General features: G+C 59.0%; 2 protein-coding genes across 2 annotated transcripts; one reads left to right on the forward strand and one right to left on the reverse strand.

Annotated features, from left to right (window-relative positions):
* The first annotated feature begins 1617 nt into the window (after positions 1 to 1617).
* Positions 1618 to 8668, forward strand: GFAP (glial fibrillary acidic protein). The gene is made up of 9 exons (XM_062595532.1): positions 1618 to 2114; positions 3379 to 3439; positions 4186 to 4281; positions 4360 to 4521; positions 5148 to 5273; positions 5356 to 5576; positions 5809 to 5852; positions 6330 to 6415; positions 6717 to 8668. The coding sequence occupies exons 1-9, from the start codon at positions 1618 to 1620 to the stop codon at positions 6756 to 6758; spliced, it is 1335 nt and encodes a 444-aa protein (XP_062451516.1). The 3' UTR covers positions 6759 to 8668.
* A 1462-nt stretch (positions 8669 to 10130) lies between these two features.
* Positions 10131 to 11375, reverse strand: FAM187A (family with sequence similarity 187 member A). The gene has a single exon (XM_062595373.1). The coding sequence runs from the start codon at positions 11373 to 11375 to the stop codon at positions 10131 to 10133; it is 1245 nt and encodes a 414-aa protein (XP_062451357.1).
* Positions 11376 to 13654: the final 2279 nt, after the last annotated feature.

Raw genomic sequence — 13654 nt, forward strand, 5'->3', positions numbered from 1 at the left:
GCCACCCGCTGGCCGTCGCTGTCCCCTAAGGCAGCGCGCACGTCCCTCGTGTCCCCAAAACGCCCTCGTCCCTTGCTCTGCCGCCCAGTCCCTGCTGGCCTGGGGGTGCCGGCTGCCACCCGGGATGTCCCCAAGGCCCTGGCGTCCCCAACCCCTTATTTGCAGCCACGCCGCCGCCGCTCCGGAGGGGGGGGCCGTGTCCGGCAGGCTGGGAAAATCCCGCGATCCGGCCTCGTCGCTCTGCCCGCGGCCCGGCGCCAGCCCGGCATAAAAGCACCCTCATCGCTATGCCGGGGCGGTCGGGTGCCCTCAGCACCCCCCCCTTCCCCGGGCGCCACCCGCCACCCCGCGGCACACAAAGCCCCTTTCACGGCGCTCGCCGCGCTGGAAAAGCCTCCGGCGCCCGGGCGCGGGAGGCCGGGAAGGGAGCCAGGGGCGCGGGGGGCTCCGGCCCCTCCTCACGTTCCCGTGGTTGCGAAAAATAAGAAAGGGGGGGGGGAAATAACCCCGAGCCGTTGCACGGGTGGGCACCCCACCGGGGGGCCGGGGCCACCCTGCCACCAGCGGTGCCGGCCGGGCTGATTTCGGCCGGTTTAATAGACAGTTAATGAAACTCTGTCTTAATTAGCATTTCCTCCGCGTGGCCAAACTTCCTTCAGAGCTGCCTGAACGGGGCTGGCGGACGCGTATGTGCACACGTGAGGCATGCGTGTGCATAGCTGTGCGTGCGTGTGCATAGCTGTGCATGCATGTGCATAGCTGTGTGTGCACGTACGTGCACTTATGTGTGGAGAGAGAGGCATGTATGTGCCCAGCTGTGCATGCGTGATGTATGTGCACGGGGGGGCACAGGCATGCACGTGCACATCCGCGTGTGCGTGTACCTGCACACATGCACGGGGGCACGGACGTGGATGTGCACAGCTGTGTGCGCACATATGTGCACACATGCACGGAGGACACAGACACGTGCGTGCGCCGCTGTGTGTGCACATATGTGCGCACGTGCATGGGGGACACAGACACGTGCGTGCACCGCTGTGTGTGCACATAAGTGCAGACATGCACGGGGACACAGACGTGCATGTGCACAGCTGTGCGTGCACAAATGTGCGCACGTGCATGGGGACACAGGCATAAGCATGCACAGCCATGTACACACGTATGTGCACATGTGCACAGGGGACACAGACACGTATGTGCACCACTGTGCATGTGCATGTGTGCACACGTGCACGGGGGACACGGACGTGCGCGTGCACAGCTGTGTGCACACGTATTACCAGTGGCTTCGTGGCAGCTCTGCATGCGTGGGCGCAGCTACACGCTTGCTGCAGCACCTTACACAGGGCGCACGCGGGTGCACGGGGCCCCGGCACCGCTCTGCCTGCAGCACCCCGGGTCTCCGTCCTCCCGGCTCCCACGGGCACCCGCGCGGCGCCCTGGCGGGGGCGGGGGGGGGGGCCCAGCAGAGCTGCTGGGCCGTGCTGCGGCGCCCGGGCAGGGTGCCAACCCTCGTCCCTCCCCGCCGGGCACCACAAAAGCCGGGGGGTTGTGCCCGCCTCGGCCCCTCTGCATAAAACCCGCCGGGCGGGCGCCGCGCGGCCACCGCGCGCCATGGAGAGCCAGCGGCTGTCCTCCTACGGGCGCCGCTTCGGCACCTCCGCCGCTGTCCCGGTGCCCCGCGCCAGCCCCGGGCGCTGGGGGCCACCCGCCGGTTCCTCGGCCCGGCTCGTGCCCTCCCGGACCAGGAGCGTCCACCTCGGCGTCCGCTCCAGCCCCCGCCTGGGGCTGGGCAAGATGGACTTCTCGTTGGCTGAAGCGCTCAACTCGGAGTTCAGGGAGACGCGCACCAACGAAAAGGTGGAGATGATGGAGCTCAACGACCGCTTCGCCAGCTACATCGAGAAGGTCCGGCTCCTGGAGCAGCAGAACAAGGTGCTGGTGGTGGAGCTCAACCAGGCGCGAGACCAGGAGCCCTCGCGCCTGGCCGACGTCTACCAGGAGGAGCTCCGTGACCTGCGGCACCACGTGGAGCAGCTCACCACCGCCAAGGCTCGCCTGGAGATCGAGAGAGACAACCTCACTGAGGACCTTGGTGGCCTCCGGCAAAAGTAAGGCCCTGTCCCGCTCGGAGTAGCCCTGAGGGTAGGGTGGCCCCAGGAGTAGGGGTGTGACGGGACCAGGGGGTTATGGGGACAACAGGGGCCATCAAGATGGGGGTGGTGAGGGGACCAGAGTGGTCACCAGGACCAGGGATGTGATAGAGACCAGGGTTGTCCCAGGGACCAAGGTGGCCGCTGGGACCAGGGCGACCCTAATGTGATAACGGGGACCAGGATGGTGCCAGGGAGCAGGATGGCCATTGAGATGGGAATCAGGGTGGCCACCAGGACCAGGGTGACCCAGGAACCATGACGGTGGTAGGGACAAGGGTGGGTGATGGGGAGCAGGTTGGCCCCGGCAACCAGAGTGCTGATGGGGACTGGGATGACCCTGAGGACCATGGTGGTGATGGGGCCCAGGCTGCTCCTGAGGAAGACCATGGTGCCCACCAAGGGATGTGGGATGAGCTGGGGCTCCATGGGCCTCTGGGCACATGCACGGAGGGGATGCAGGGCGCAGTGTGCCGGGGTCCTGCTGGGGGGGGGACGACATGGCACCAGCCCACCGCAGTGGGGTCAACCCCCAAGTCGATCCCTCTCTAACTGGGCTGCGTCATGGGTGCTCAGTCCCGTGGGTGCTCAGCGGGTGCCTGCTGGGTGCGGGCGCGTGCAGGGCTGGAGGAGGCGCTGCTTCAGGTGCGAGCTCGGAGCCAAGGGCAGGGCAGGGCCGTGCGTGTCCCTGCGTGCACGTCCATGTCTGTGCACACGCGGCCACGCACGCACGGCTGTGCCCATGCACGCGTGGCCGTGTCGGTGCCCGCGCATGCATGCGCGTCCGTGTCCGTGTGGCCATGGCCACGCGCAGCCGTGTCCGTGTCTGTGCATGCAAGTCTGTGTGTCCGTGTCTGTGCCCGTGCACGTGCGCCCGGGGACCCCCGTGCAAGGGACACGTGTGACACAGCGAGCCGGGTCCATGGAGGTGGCACCGCACGGCTGGGGCTGAGCCCTCGTGGGGGCCAGCGGGAGCCAGTGGCAGGGGGAGGGGGAGAGGACGAGGGACACATGAGGCTTGTGCGTGTCCCGGGTGGGTGGCACGGGGCCCACGCGTGGGTGGCACAGGGTGGGGGGTGGGGACACGGGGCCGTGCGCTGACGCCGGTGCCCGGGCCACCGCGATGAGCAACGGCGCCCAACGGGTAACGCCGCGTAACGAGTTGAGCGACCGACGGGCCCTAGCGAGCGAGGAGTAACGGCGGGTGTCCGCGCGGGCGCAGGCTCCAGGACGAGGTGACCCTGCGGCTGGAGGCCGAGAGCACCCTGGCTGCCTACAGGCAGGTGAGGGCCCGGGCCGCATCCTGCCCCCCAGCCTGGGGAGCAGGGCAGCCTGGGGGGCAGGGACACACTGGGATGGACAGGGACAGGCAGGGATGGGCAGGGGATGGGCAGAGACACTTGGAGATGGTCTGGGACAGGCAGGGATGGGCAGGGGACGGGCAGGGACAGACAGCCGTGGGCAGGGACAGGCAGAGTTGGGCAGGGATCTTCTGAGACAGGCAGGGATGGGCAGGGGACAGGCAGGGATGGGCAGGGGACAGGCAGGGACACACAGCCGTGGGCAGGGACAGGCAGGGTTGGGGGCAGGGACACATAGAGACAGGTAGGGACCAGCTGGGTGGACTGGGATGGGCAAGGGACAGGCAGAGCTAGGGGCAGGGAGGAATGGTCAGGGACAGGCAGAATTGGGCAGGAGACAGGCAGAGTTGGGCAGGGCTGGTCTGGGACAGGCAGGGATGGTCAGAGTTATGGTCGGGAACAGGTAGGGACAGGCAGGGACCAGCTGAGACCCTCAAGGACCAGCAGGGTGGACTGGGATGGGCAGGGGACAGGCAAGGCTAGAGGCAGGGATGGCTGGGACAGACAGGGATGGGCAGAGACAGCCTGGGACACTCGGGGACAGGCTGGGACACTTGGGGACAGGCAGAGCTAGGCAGGAAGGAGCCAGTAGGTGCTGGGCTGGGCTGGGGCAAGGCCGTTGATAGGCCAGGTGACACCATCCTTCCTCTTCCTCCCTCCCATGACAGGACGTGGATGCTGCCGCACTGGCTCGTCTGGACTTGGAGCGCAGGGTCAGCTCCCTGCAGGAGGAGATCACCTTCCTGAGGAAGGTCCACGATGAGGTACTGTCACGGCCGGGCAGCACGCGGGGCTGGAAGCTGCAGGGCCACCAAGGCTGATGGCTGTGGGTGCCTCGGCAGGAGCTGCGCGAGCTGCAGGAGCAGCTGGCCCAGCACCAGGTGCACATCGAGATGGACGTGAGCAAGCCGGACCTGACGACGGCCCTGCGGGAGATCCGCACGCAGTACGAGTCCATGGCGGCCAGCAACATGCAGGAGACCGAGGAGTGGTACAAGTCCAAGGTACAAGGGATGCTCCTCCGGACATGCCACTGCCAGCTGGGGCCAGCCTGGGGCACAAGAGCAGCTGATGATGCCCCGGTGCTGCCAGGGGTGGTGGCATTCAGGACCTGGCTGTCACCACCATGAGGATGTCACCACCACGTCTCTGGGCTGGGGTTGAACCTTGGGTCTGGGTAGCTCTGCACCTGTGGAGCGAGTGTCCCTGCTGTCCCTTCTTGCATCCCACACGCTGTTTTGGTTCCCTTGCCCTCCCATGGGGAGCGGCAACGTCCCGTCGGTGGTGAGTCCCAAAGGGGCTGTCCCTAAAGAAATATGTCCCCAACAACATGTTGCACATGCACCACCTCAGTGACCCCTGAGGGCTGGCCATGTCCCCAGTGTCACATGGCATCAAGGCTTCATCCTCTAGCACCATCCCTCCTTCCTGTGGGAGCAGGGCCACATCCCGAGCAACATCTGCCATCAGAGCCATATCACTGTCCCTTCCTCCCCTGGGAGCAGGGTCATGTCCTCATGCCACGTGCCATCAGGACTACATCCCTCCCACAGGAGCAGGGGTACCAGGGCACAGCCCCTGATGCTGTCCCTACTCCGGTGGCCCTAACCTGTGGCCTGTGCCTGCCCAGTTTGCGGACCTGACAGATGCGGCGGCCCGGCACGCAGAGGCCCTGCGCCTGGCCAAGCAGGAGGCCAACGACTACCGGCGCCAGCTCCAGGCCCTCACGTGCGACCTGGAGGCTCTGAGAGGCTCGGTAGGTGCTGGATGAGGGAGGCGCCCAAGTTTCAGGATGAAGGTGGAGGCAGAAGGTATCATGGCCACTCTGTTCTCTCAAGAATGAGTCCTTGGAGAGGCAGCTGCGGGAGATGGAGGACCGCTACGCCTTGGAGACGGCTGGCTACCAGGACACGGTCATGCGGCTGGAGGAGGACATCCGCAGCCTCAAGGAGGAGATGGCACGGCACCTGCAGGAGTACCAAGACCTGCTCAACGTCAAGCTGGCCCTGGACATTGAGATTGCCACATACCGCAAGCTGCTGGAGGGCGAGGAGAGCAGGTGAAGGCACAGCGGGGCCCATTCCCAGTTGGATGCCAATCTTTCCCTTCTCCTGGCCATGCCCCAAACCATCCTCCAGCCCTTGTGGTCCGTCCAGGACATCCATCCCTTTGGGGGGCAATTCTCCAGCCCTGCTGCCCCAGTGCTGCTGGATGCACCTGGGGTGCTGGGGACCCCCATCTCACAGCCCCTGCCCACATGCCCTGCTGATGTCTCCCCATCGCTCCCACAGGATCACCATACCTGTGCAGACCTTCTCCAACTTGCAGATCCGAGGTGAGGCCACATGCTGGGATGGAGGGGAGGTCTGGGGCTCTGTGGTGGCAGGCCAGCTGCAATGCTAGTGTGAGCAGGAGGGCTGGGAATGCCTGGGGTGTCCATGGAAGGAAACATGTTGTCTCTTCCTGCCCAATCCAGAGGGATTGGGAGAATTTTCTTTGAATCCCAAGGAATCAGGACTCCTGAGTTCTATCTATGGTGTTGACCTGCTGTGTCAAGGTGGGGGTCCCTCCATGATCTCCCACAGTGGGAGATAAGGAGTGTGCCATGGCCACATCCCCAGGGCCAACCGTGTTCCCAAGGCCAACCATCTCCCTGAGGCTGGTCACGTCCTCATGGCTGTTGCCACCCATGATTTGGGGTTTCCCAGCCTGTCCTGATCCCTTTCAGTCACTGTGTCTGAGCACTCTGCTTGAGTGAAGGGCCTATGGCTAGGGTACAGGGTCACCACCGCATCCTGCTTATGTCCCCTAGAGACTAGCCTGGACACCAAATCTGTGTCAGAAGCTCACCTGAAGAGGAGCATCGTGGTCAAAACTGTGGAGACCAGAGATGGAGAGGTGGGAAGTCCTTGTCTGTGCCTCCCATACGACCTCTGTTCTGTCCCTGCTGCCCTGCAGTGTCCTCTGTCTTCCCAACAGGGCGAGCAGTCACCCACCTTATACCACCATCTCTCAACCCCAGGAGCAGCCTGGGCAGAGAGCTGGCTCTGGACTATGATGGAGTCTGAGCCTGGCATCTTGCGGAGAAAGCCATTCCCCACCCCTGTCCCCATTCCTGAGCCTGCTTGGAACCCAGGAGGGCTCAGCCAGGGAGGAGAGGCCAAGCCCTGGGTGATGATCCTTCTCCTTCTGCCTCCAGGTGATCAAGGAGTCCAAGCAGGAGCACAAGGAGGTGGTGTAGGCTGGGGAAGACACCGGCGGACACTAGCAGCAGACGCACGCTTGTAGCTGTAGCTATGTAGATCCTGGTTGCTGTCCCATGCCCAGCTGCTGTGAGGGAGCCCTGTGGCCAGGCATGGGTCACTGCCTCGATGGTCCAACTGGAGGAGCTGGTGGTCCTGACATCTGGGCTGTGCTTTGGCTGGGACATTTCTCCCTGGGGCACAGGGACCCCGCTGATGCCTGTTCCCTGTGCAGGGGCTTGGCAAAACACCCCCGCTGACCACGCACTGTGCAGGGAGGAGCCGGGTGTTACAGGGCAGAGGCGAGCGGTGCTCAGGCAGAGCCAAGCTCTCCTCGCCCAGGATGCTGCTGAGCTTCCATGATGCAGAGAGGTCAAGGTTTTGGAGGGGCTGTGCCAGCATTTGCTTTGGATATCTGGCTTGGCCAATGTCCGGGGAGGGAACCTGTCCTGTCTACATCTCTGTGCACAAAGAGCATCTCTCCCTGCATCCTGCCTTGCTACCTGCCCTCTGCACTGCGAGGCCACCCTCAGGCTCCCCAGTGTGTCCAGATCCTGAGCATCATGGAGGAGTTTGAGGGGACGAGGTACTGGCCGGCAAGGGACCTTTCCCCATCAGTGAGCATCAGGCTTAGCCAAGAACAGAAAGGGGAGGATCGAACTGCGCAAGGAAAACATGGTGCTGTTGGGATGCTGCAAAGCAGTGATGAAACTGGGATAAAGAGGAGTGTCAGGAACTCTGGTTCCAGTGGCTGGAGTGATGGTGGGCATGGCCATATGGGGTACAGTGGGGTGGGTTGGCTGTAGTGGCATTCCCTGGCATGGAGCCACGTGATTCCAATGGGGTATCCACCACCAAGTTGCCTCCATCACCATGATGGGGAAAACAGTTTCCGGGGCTCATGGCAAAGGGTCATGCAATGCCATGTGCCTGGTCCCTCGCTTGGGAGGTTCCTACGCAGGTGAAAATGAAGAGGAGAGGAGTGAAAGGCGGAGAGACGACGAGGAGGAGGAGATCGAGGGTGTCCAGGGACCCAGGGGTGCTCTCAGGAGCAGGAGGTGCTTGGGAAGGAAGGCTGGAGCCATTCTCATTCTGCCTGTCCCACCTGGGCTTGCAGTACAAGTCCCACCACTGTTTTCCCACCGTGGTGAGATGGGGACCTGGCTCTGCACGAGCTTTAATCCCTGCCGTGCCTGGCTCCCCATGCAGACATGTAAAGGGGGCATTGGGAAGAAATCCCCTGTCCCCCTCTTCATCCACCCTTGTTCCACTCATCTGGACCATCACATACCACTAGTCCAGGCAGGGCTGCAGCCTGGCACAGGGCAGCTCCGTGGGGCACCAGGGCTCGCTGGCAAACCCTCCGGCCCCCACCTCAGATTTATCTGGCGACTGCAAACAAAACCTGCCCCGTTTTTCAGCTACGCTGCCCGAGCCACTTAACATAGGAGCAACAACGCAGCGGTGCATCCCTTACCCTGTAAGCCCGTAGTGATGAGCACATGGGATGCCACTAGGGTGCCATCCCTCTCGTCCCCTGGCTCTGGTGCTCAGCATGCTTTGTAGACGCTAACTCCGGAAAGCTCATCCCTGGATGCAAAGGGTGTTGCTAGGGGAGACCTAGGTACTGCCCGGCATCTGGGACTCAGCCCCACTCAAGGGTGCCCTGCAAATGCCTTTTAGGTGGTACTCACTGCCATGGGGTCCCTGCAATGGCTGGTCCCAAGGTCAGGCTGAGGATGGCTTGGGGTCAAGGGGTTCATCTGGTCCTCCGCGTCCTGCATCCTGGGATGATCCAGGCTGTGCTCAAGCAGCCTCCAGCTGGAGCGTTTGCAGTACACATCGCTACTGAAGCAATGTACTAATGTCCGCAGCAGCATGAGACGAGAAATAAAGCTAATGCAAATGCCATGCTTTGATGGTCATGCCTGCAGTCTGCTCTCCATGCTGGCCCCTGAGCCGCCGGCAGGAAAAGCAGCCAGTGCCGTAGGTTACTCGGGGCTATCGAGGGCTGCAAGGTCCTTTGGGAGCCCAAGCAGGGCTGCCGGCAGGGTTAATCACCAGGGGACACAGGCTAAGCCTTGAACCCCAAGGCATGGCCAACACACTTGGCTATTCATGGCATGGTTTGAAAGCCCATAAGCGATGGCAGCATGGGAGGAGGCAGGCACAGGAATAAGCAGCCTGGAGCCAGCAGATGGGCAGCAGAGCAGGAGAGAGTCCCTTCCCAGGAGAGAGGAAAAGCAGTGATCTGGGGTCTTCAACCCCAAATCCAGCTCCTTCCCTGTATGAGCCAAACTGCTGCACTTGGGAAGCTCCCGGGATCTTCTGTTGCTGTCAGGACTGTTGGTTGATTTGTAAGGCCAGCTAGGAAAGGTTGTACTTGCAAACAGCAGGAAAATGCTGCAGGTGAGCAGGCATCAGAGAAGGACGTGAGGAATTTGGGAGCCCAAGGCCAGCCCCGGCTGGGAAGGACACCAGCCAGGGATGAACCTGGAGATATTTGCTGGTGGAAGTTGCTGCAAGACCCTGCACGCCATCTATGTGGTGTGTGTGTCTTCCTTTGGAGCAGCGCTTGGGGTTAGTACAGACAAGAGGACACCAGGTGACAAGAGACCTTCTGGAGATGCCATCCTCTTTGGAGGACATCTTCTGTCGCTGGCAAATGTTGGCTTGCAAATAGCTCACAGACCCATGCTGAGTTGGGCAAGTTAAAAAACAAAAACAACAAAAAAAAAAAAAACAACATAGGGAAATTTCCGAAGAAATACACTGATTTTGTTTTGAAATTTCTTTTTTCTTTTCCTTCAAAAATGAAAAAAGTTAAAAAGCTCCACATTTCATAAAAATGGTTTTGCTCTAGCTAAAAAGCTCAAATGAACACTCAAAGTTTTCAGCAAAAGAAATATGTTTTAAAAAGTAAGGAAAGTAAGAAAGAATAAGTCAGAGTAAAATATTTCGACGGGTCTTTTTACAGCAGCCCATTAACAAAACAGCTCTGAAGAATCACTGAGGTGGTTCAACAACTCTGTAACGCTTGGCCAGAAAGTACTACAACAACTCAAAGTATTCTCTTAAAAACGACTATATTGAGGTCAAAATCACACTGCAAGCCAGTGGTATGACCAGGAGCAGACTCCAGAACTCCTAAATCCCAGCCTGTCCTTTCCAAGCCACAACATCCTGGACCATGGCAGGCTTTCAGCTTTGATCTTCATGATCCCTTCTTGCCTTGAAAAAGAGCGAGTGAGCAGGTAGCATTTTGCTCACATTTATTTCTAATCGAGTGTAGGATGCTTCTCAACAGCCCGAGGGAGAACGATCCAAGTCATAATAGTGATAAGTAATTGCCCAAGGCTGCAGTGGGGACGCTACGTGCTGGGAGGGCACTGGAAGAGCCGCCTGCAGCAGCGGCACAGGTGGATACCGAAGAAGATGATGGTGATGAGGACGTAGCTCGTGAGGATGGTCTTGATGGCATACGTAGTCTCGGGATTGTCCAGTGTCCGCTTGTGCTGGCTCTCGTAGCTGACGCTGAGCCGAAAGCCGGCCACCAGCTTACCCTCCCGCCAGCAGTAGTAGGTGCCTCTGTCGCTGAGCCGGACGCGGAGGATGTGCAGGTGGTTGCCGTGGTCGATGAAGATGCGCATGCTCTTGTTGACGCCGAGGAGGTAGTGGGAGCGGTAGAGCCGAACAGAGCCTTTGTCCCAGGCCACGGCGTGCTCAGGTCTGGCCCCTGGGCAGGCAATGACCAGCCCGCTTCCAGCGGGGTGCTTGTGCAGCTGCGTGGGGATGGGAGGCTGCCAGGGCTTTTGGCCAAGCTTTGAAATGATGTTAGAAATGGCCCGCACTCCTTCCTCGGGGACCTCCTCCTTCGGGCAAGGTGTCAGGCAGCTTCGGATGACCACCTCCGGCCTCCGGAGTCGGCCAGGGTGGTGGAAATGTGAGGGGACAGCCTTCGAGCCGCATGACGTCACGTTGGGCACGGCGGTGCGGTACCGGGGGTGCAGCTGGGCGCTCCTCACGTAGCAGAGACCGATTCGCCGTTGCTCGCCCCTCACTCCACAGCGGTCACATTTGGTCCAGTCCCAGAAAGTGGTGAAAAGGCTGAAGACCTTCTTGGTGTAATCCTCTTGAGAGTGCTGACCTCTGTCCATAAAAGCCACCGTGATGCGCTTGGTTGGTTGCACGTCCACGTCATAGCCGTAAAAGAAGTCCCCTTTCTTTGTGCCGCACAGGTAGAGGCCCGAGTCCTCAGCCTGGGCCCGGAAAACGATGAGACTGAACAGGCGGATACTGAAACGCTTCAGCACATCACTGCCCACGTGGATCTGGCCCGAGTCCACCACCATGGTGCCAGCAAAGTCTGTCAGGACCGTGGTTTGGTGGCTGCCCTCATCCTTCTGGAAGTACCAGACTACAGAAGCGACCTCTTCTGGCTTGCAGTTGCAAGGGAGCTCGAAGGTCATATCAGCCAAATAAGCGGCATTCTCAAAGAGCAGGAAAGCAGGACAAGCCATTCGCTTGAATATGTCATCTTTCTCTTCGATTGCAAAGGCGTGGAGAACATCTACTATGCAGAGGAGAACGGTGACTCCCAGCAGCCTCGCCTCCATCGTGTCGGCTGGGTCGCTGCAGTCAGCACGATGATAGAAGCGGCTGCGTCCTCAGCAAGAAGGGCCAAAAACTGAGCGTGAGGTTAATGGGGCAGCAGCCCCAGGGCAGAGAAAGCATGCCCACAACAGGTTGTTTGACAAAGGTGGGGTTTGTAAGAGACTTTGGCAGTCGAAGCCCCCACCTGCAGTGTATTTGGCAGCAGAGGTGAAAGAGTAGCAAAGATCTTGTCCTAGCTTAATAGTTGCCAGGAAGCATTTACAAGAGCGTGCTGTTCCGGTAGAGCACGTTCATCCCTCTCTGGGGCAAGGCTGTCCCTGGGCCACCCGGGACACGGACTCTAGAACCCTTATTTTCTCTCTCGCATCTGTTCTAGAGTGCGTGCACCCCCAGAACATGCTCTGACCCCACACGGCTCTTTTCAGCACAGCGTACGTTACGCTTTGCATCTTGGTACTGCCAAAAGGCCAGCACTGCTGCAACGGACGGCAACGGGCAACCAGATCATTTGAGCAGCACAACTGTGGAGGCAAGATACTGACCTCAGGGTAGATGGGCACCCACTGTGGTGGGAACAAGCTTCCACCGTTCAAGCTTTTTTGAAAGATTCATGTGCAGGAAATGGTACGGATTTTACTTATCACTCTGTGTGCGAGGAACAGAGAGAAGAACCTGTTCCAACCACAGCTGCTCTCTGTAGCCCAAAACAAAGGGTTTCAAACATAGTATTTAGACTATACATCTTCCCTGTCAGTTTTCCAAGTGCTTTTGTGTGCTGAAGCCCCTCAGCACAGGTAGTGTTGGAGACTTTCCCTCTCTGAGCAGGCAAGTGAGGCTTTTCATTCACATTGTCTTCGCCTGCACTAATGCTGGTGCCAGCCCTGGAGGCCTTAAATGCATCTCTCCTATCGTAAAGGCGAGCTATTTGCTCCGTGCTGAACCTGGCCAGACCTTCAAATCAGCTCTTGCACTTTTTGAGCAAAGGCTCAGACCATGAACTGGCTGCTGGGGAAACGGATCCCAGTCAAACAGCCCTTCATCCTGCTAACATTCATGCAGCCTCTCCTTTGAGGAGGAGCTCAGCACTTGCATTTCATTTCTCCCGAGTCTTCCAAGCAAACAACAGGGATTTTGCTTCTCCCAAAAGATGGGGATGCAGGAGGTTGCTCCCACCCTTCAGACGAAATACAAATACAAGCCCTGAGCCTTGGGACTTGCCGAAAGCACTGCAGCAGTTCCCACCAGAAAGTCTTCTGAGGTTTCAATCCAACTCCAAAATCTGGGAGGAATAAGGAATTATCCTAACATCCAGTTTGCACAGTAGCAAGCAGGAGAAAAGGCTCAGCGGTAGGGTAGCGAAGATACTCACACATCAGCTGGAAACCAATCCACTGCAGTCATAAAAATATCCTGAATTAGGAGCAACAATGACTCTACACTTTAGGAGCAGGCTGCTTAGCCATGGAAGGAGAACCCTTGATTTCCACCTCTCTTTCAGGATTACTTTGTGATTGATTGATGTAAATAGCAAAAACGTTCCTGATAGAAGAGCCCGTTGCTTCCCACCAGAAAGCCATCCCAGACAGTCTCTCCTTAACTCCAACGTGGACCTTTGCAGAGCCTGAATGTCAGGGTAGGGAGGCTCTGGGTCTGAGCCATCACTGTCCGGCAAGAACAAGAACCACAACCTCCCACAGCTCTGTGTGTTGCCTGTGTGTTGTCAGCTGGGGGCAACTCTACCTTCTGTTCCTCCAGCTGGATTGCTGAACAAAACAAACCTGGCAGTTGTTTCTGAACTGAATTCAAGGGAGTCTGAGCAGTTTAACATACACTGGGCTCCTCAGCTCCTCCCACATCTTCCCAGACTAGAACTGTGAAAGAGCTTGATGGGTAGGTGCTGAGCTGTGCCATCTGAGGGACTTTCTGAATACTTGGAGACACCTGGGAAGTTAGCAGCCAAAATGGAAAAACTACTCAATTTAGAAGCAATACTAGGCAGTGTTGGAGAGTCTCTTTCTTGGATTGATGCCTGTTGACTCCATCTAAATTTCAATTTATGTGGAATTTAGGCAAACCAGATCGTGTCTGATATCACAGGGTCATGAGGTAACAGGATCTCTGGGATTTACCCTGTGCACTGCTTAAAATAGCACCTAGTTGGACCAGTCCTGGATACACCACCTTGCCTCACACTCCCACCTCCATCAGCCAATTCTTCAGTGGCTGCATGGATAAACATGAAAATGTCATTGACCACATTTCTTAAATCATCTGCATGACC

This window comes from Rhea pennata, chromosome 26 (assembly GCF_028389875.1).
Source record: "Rhea pennata isolate bPtePen1 chromosome 26, bPtePen1.pri, whole genome shotgun sequence".
Taxonomy (NCBI): domain Eukaryota; kingdom Metazoa; phylum Chordata; class Aves; order Rheiformes; family Rheidae; genus Rhea; species Rhea pennata.

Excerpts from the sequence above, each read along its gene's own strand:
- GFAP (XM_062595532.1), top strand. The coding sequence starts at position 1,618 with ATGGAGAGCCAGCGGCTGTCCTCCTACGGGCGCCGCTTCGGCACCTCC. Across the intron at positions 5,577-5,808 it reads CTGGAGGGCGAGGAGAGCAG|GATCACCATACCTGTGCAGA; the intron begins GTGAAGGCACAG and ends TCGCTCCCACAG. Across the intron at positions 6,416-6,716 it reads TGGAGACCAGAGATGGAGAG|GTGATCAAGGAGTCCAAGCA; the intron begins GTGGGAAGTCCT and ends TTCTGCCTCCAG.
- FAM187A (XM_062595373.1), bottom strand. The coding sequence starts at position 11,375 with ATGGAGGCGAGGCTGCTGGGAGTCACCGTTCTCCTCTGCATAGTAGAT.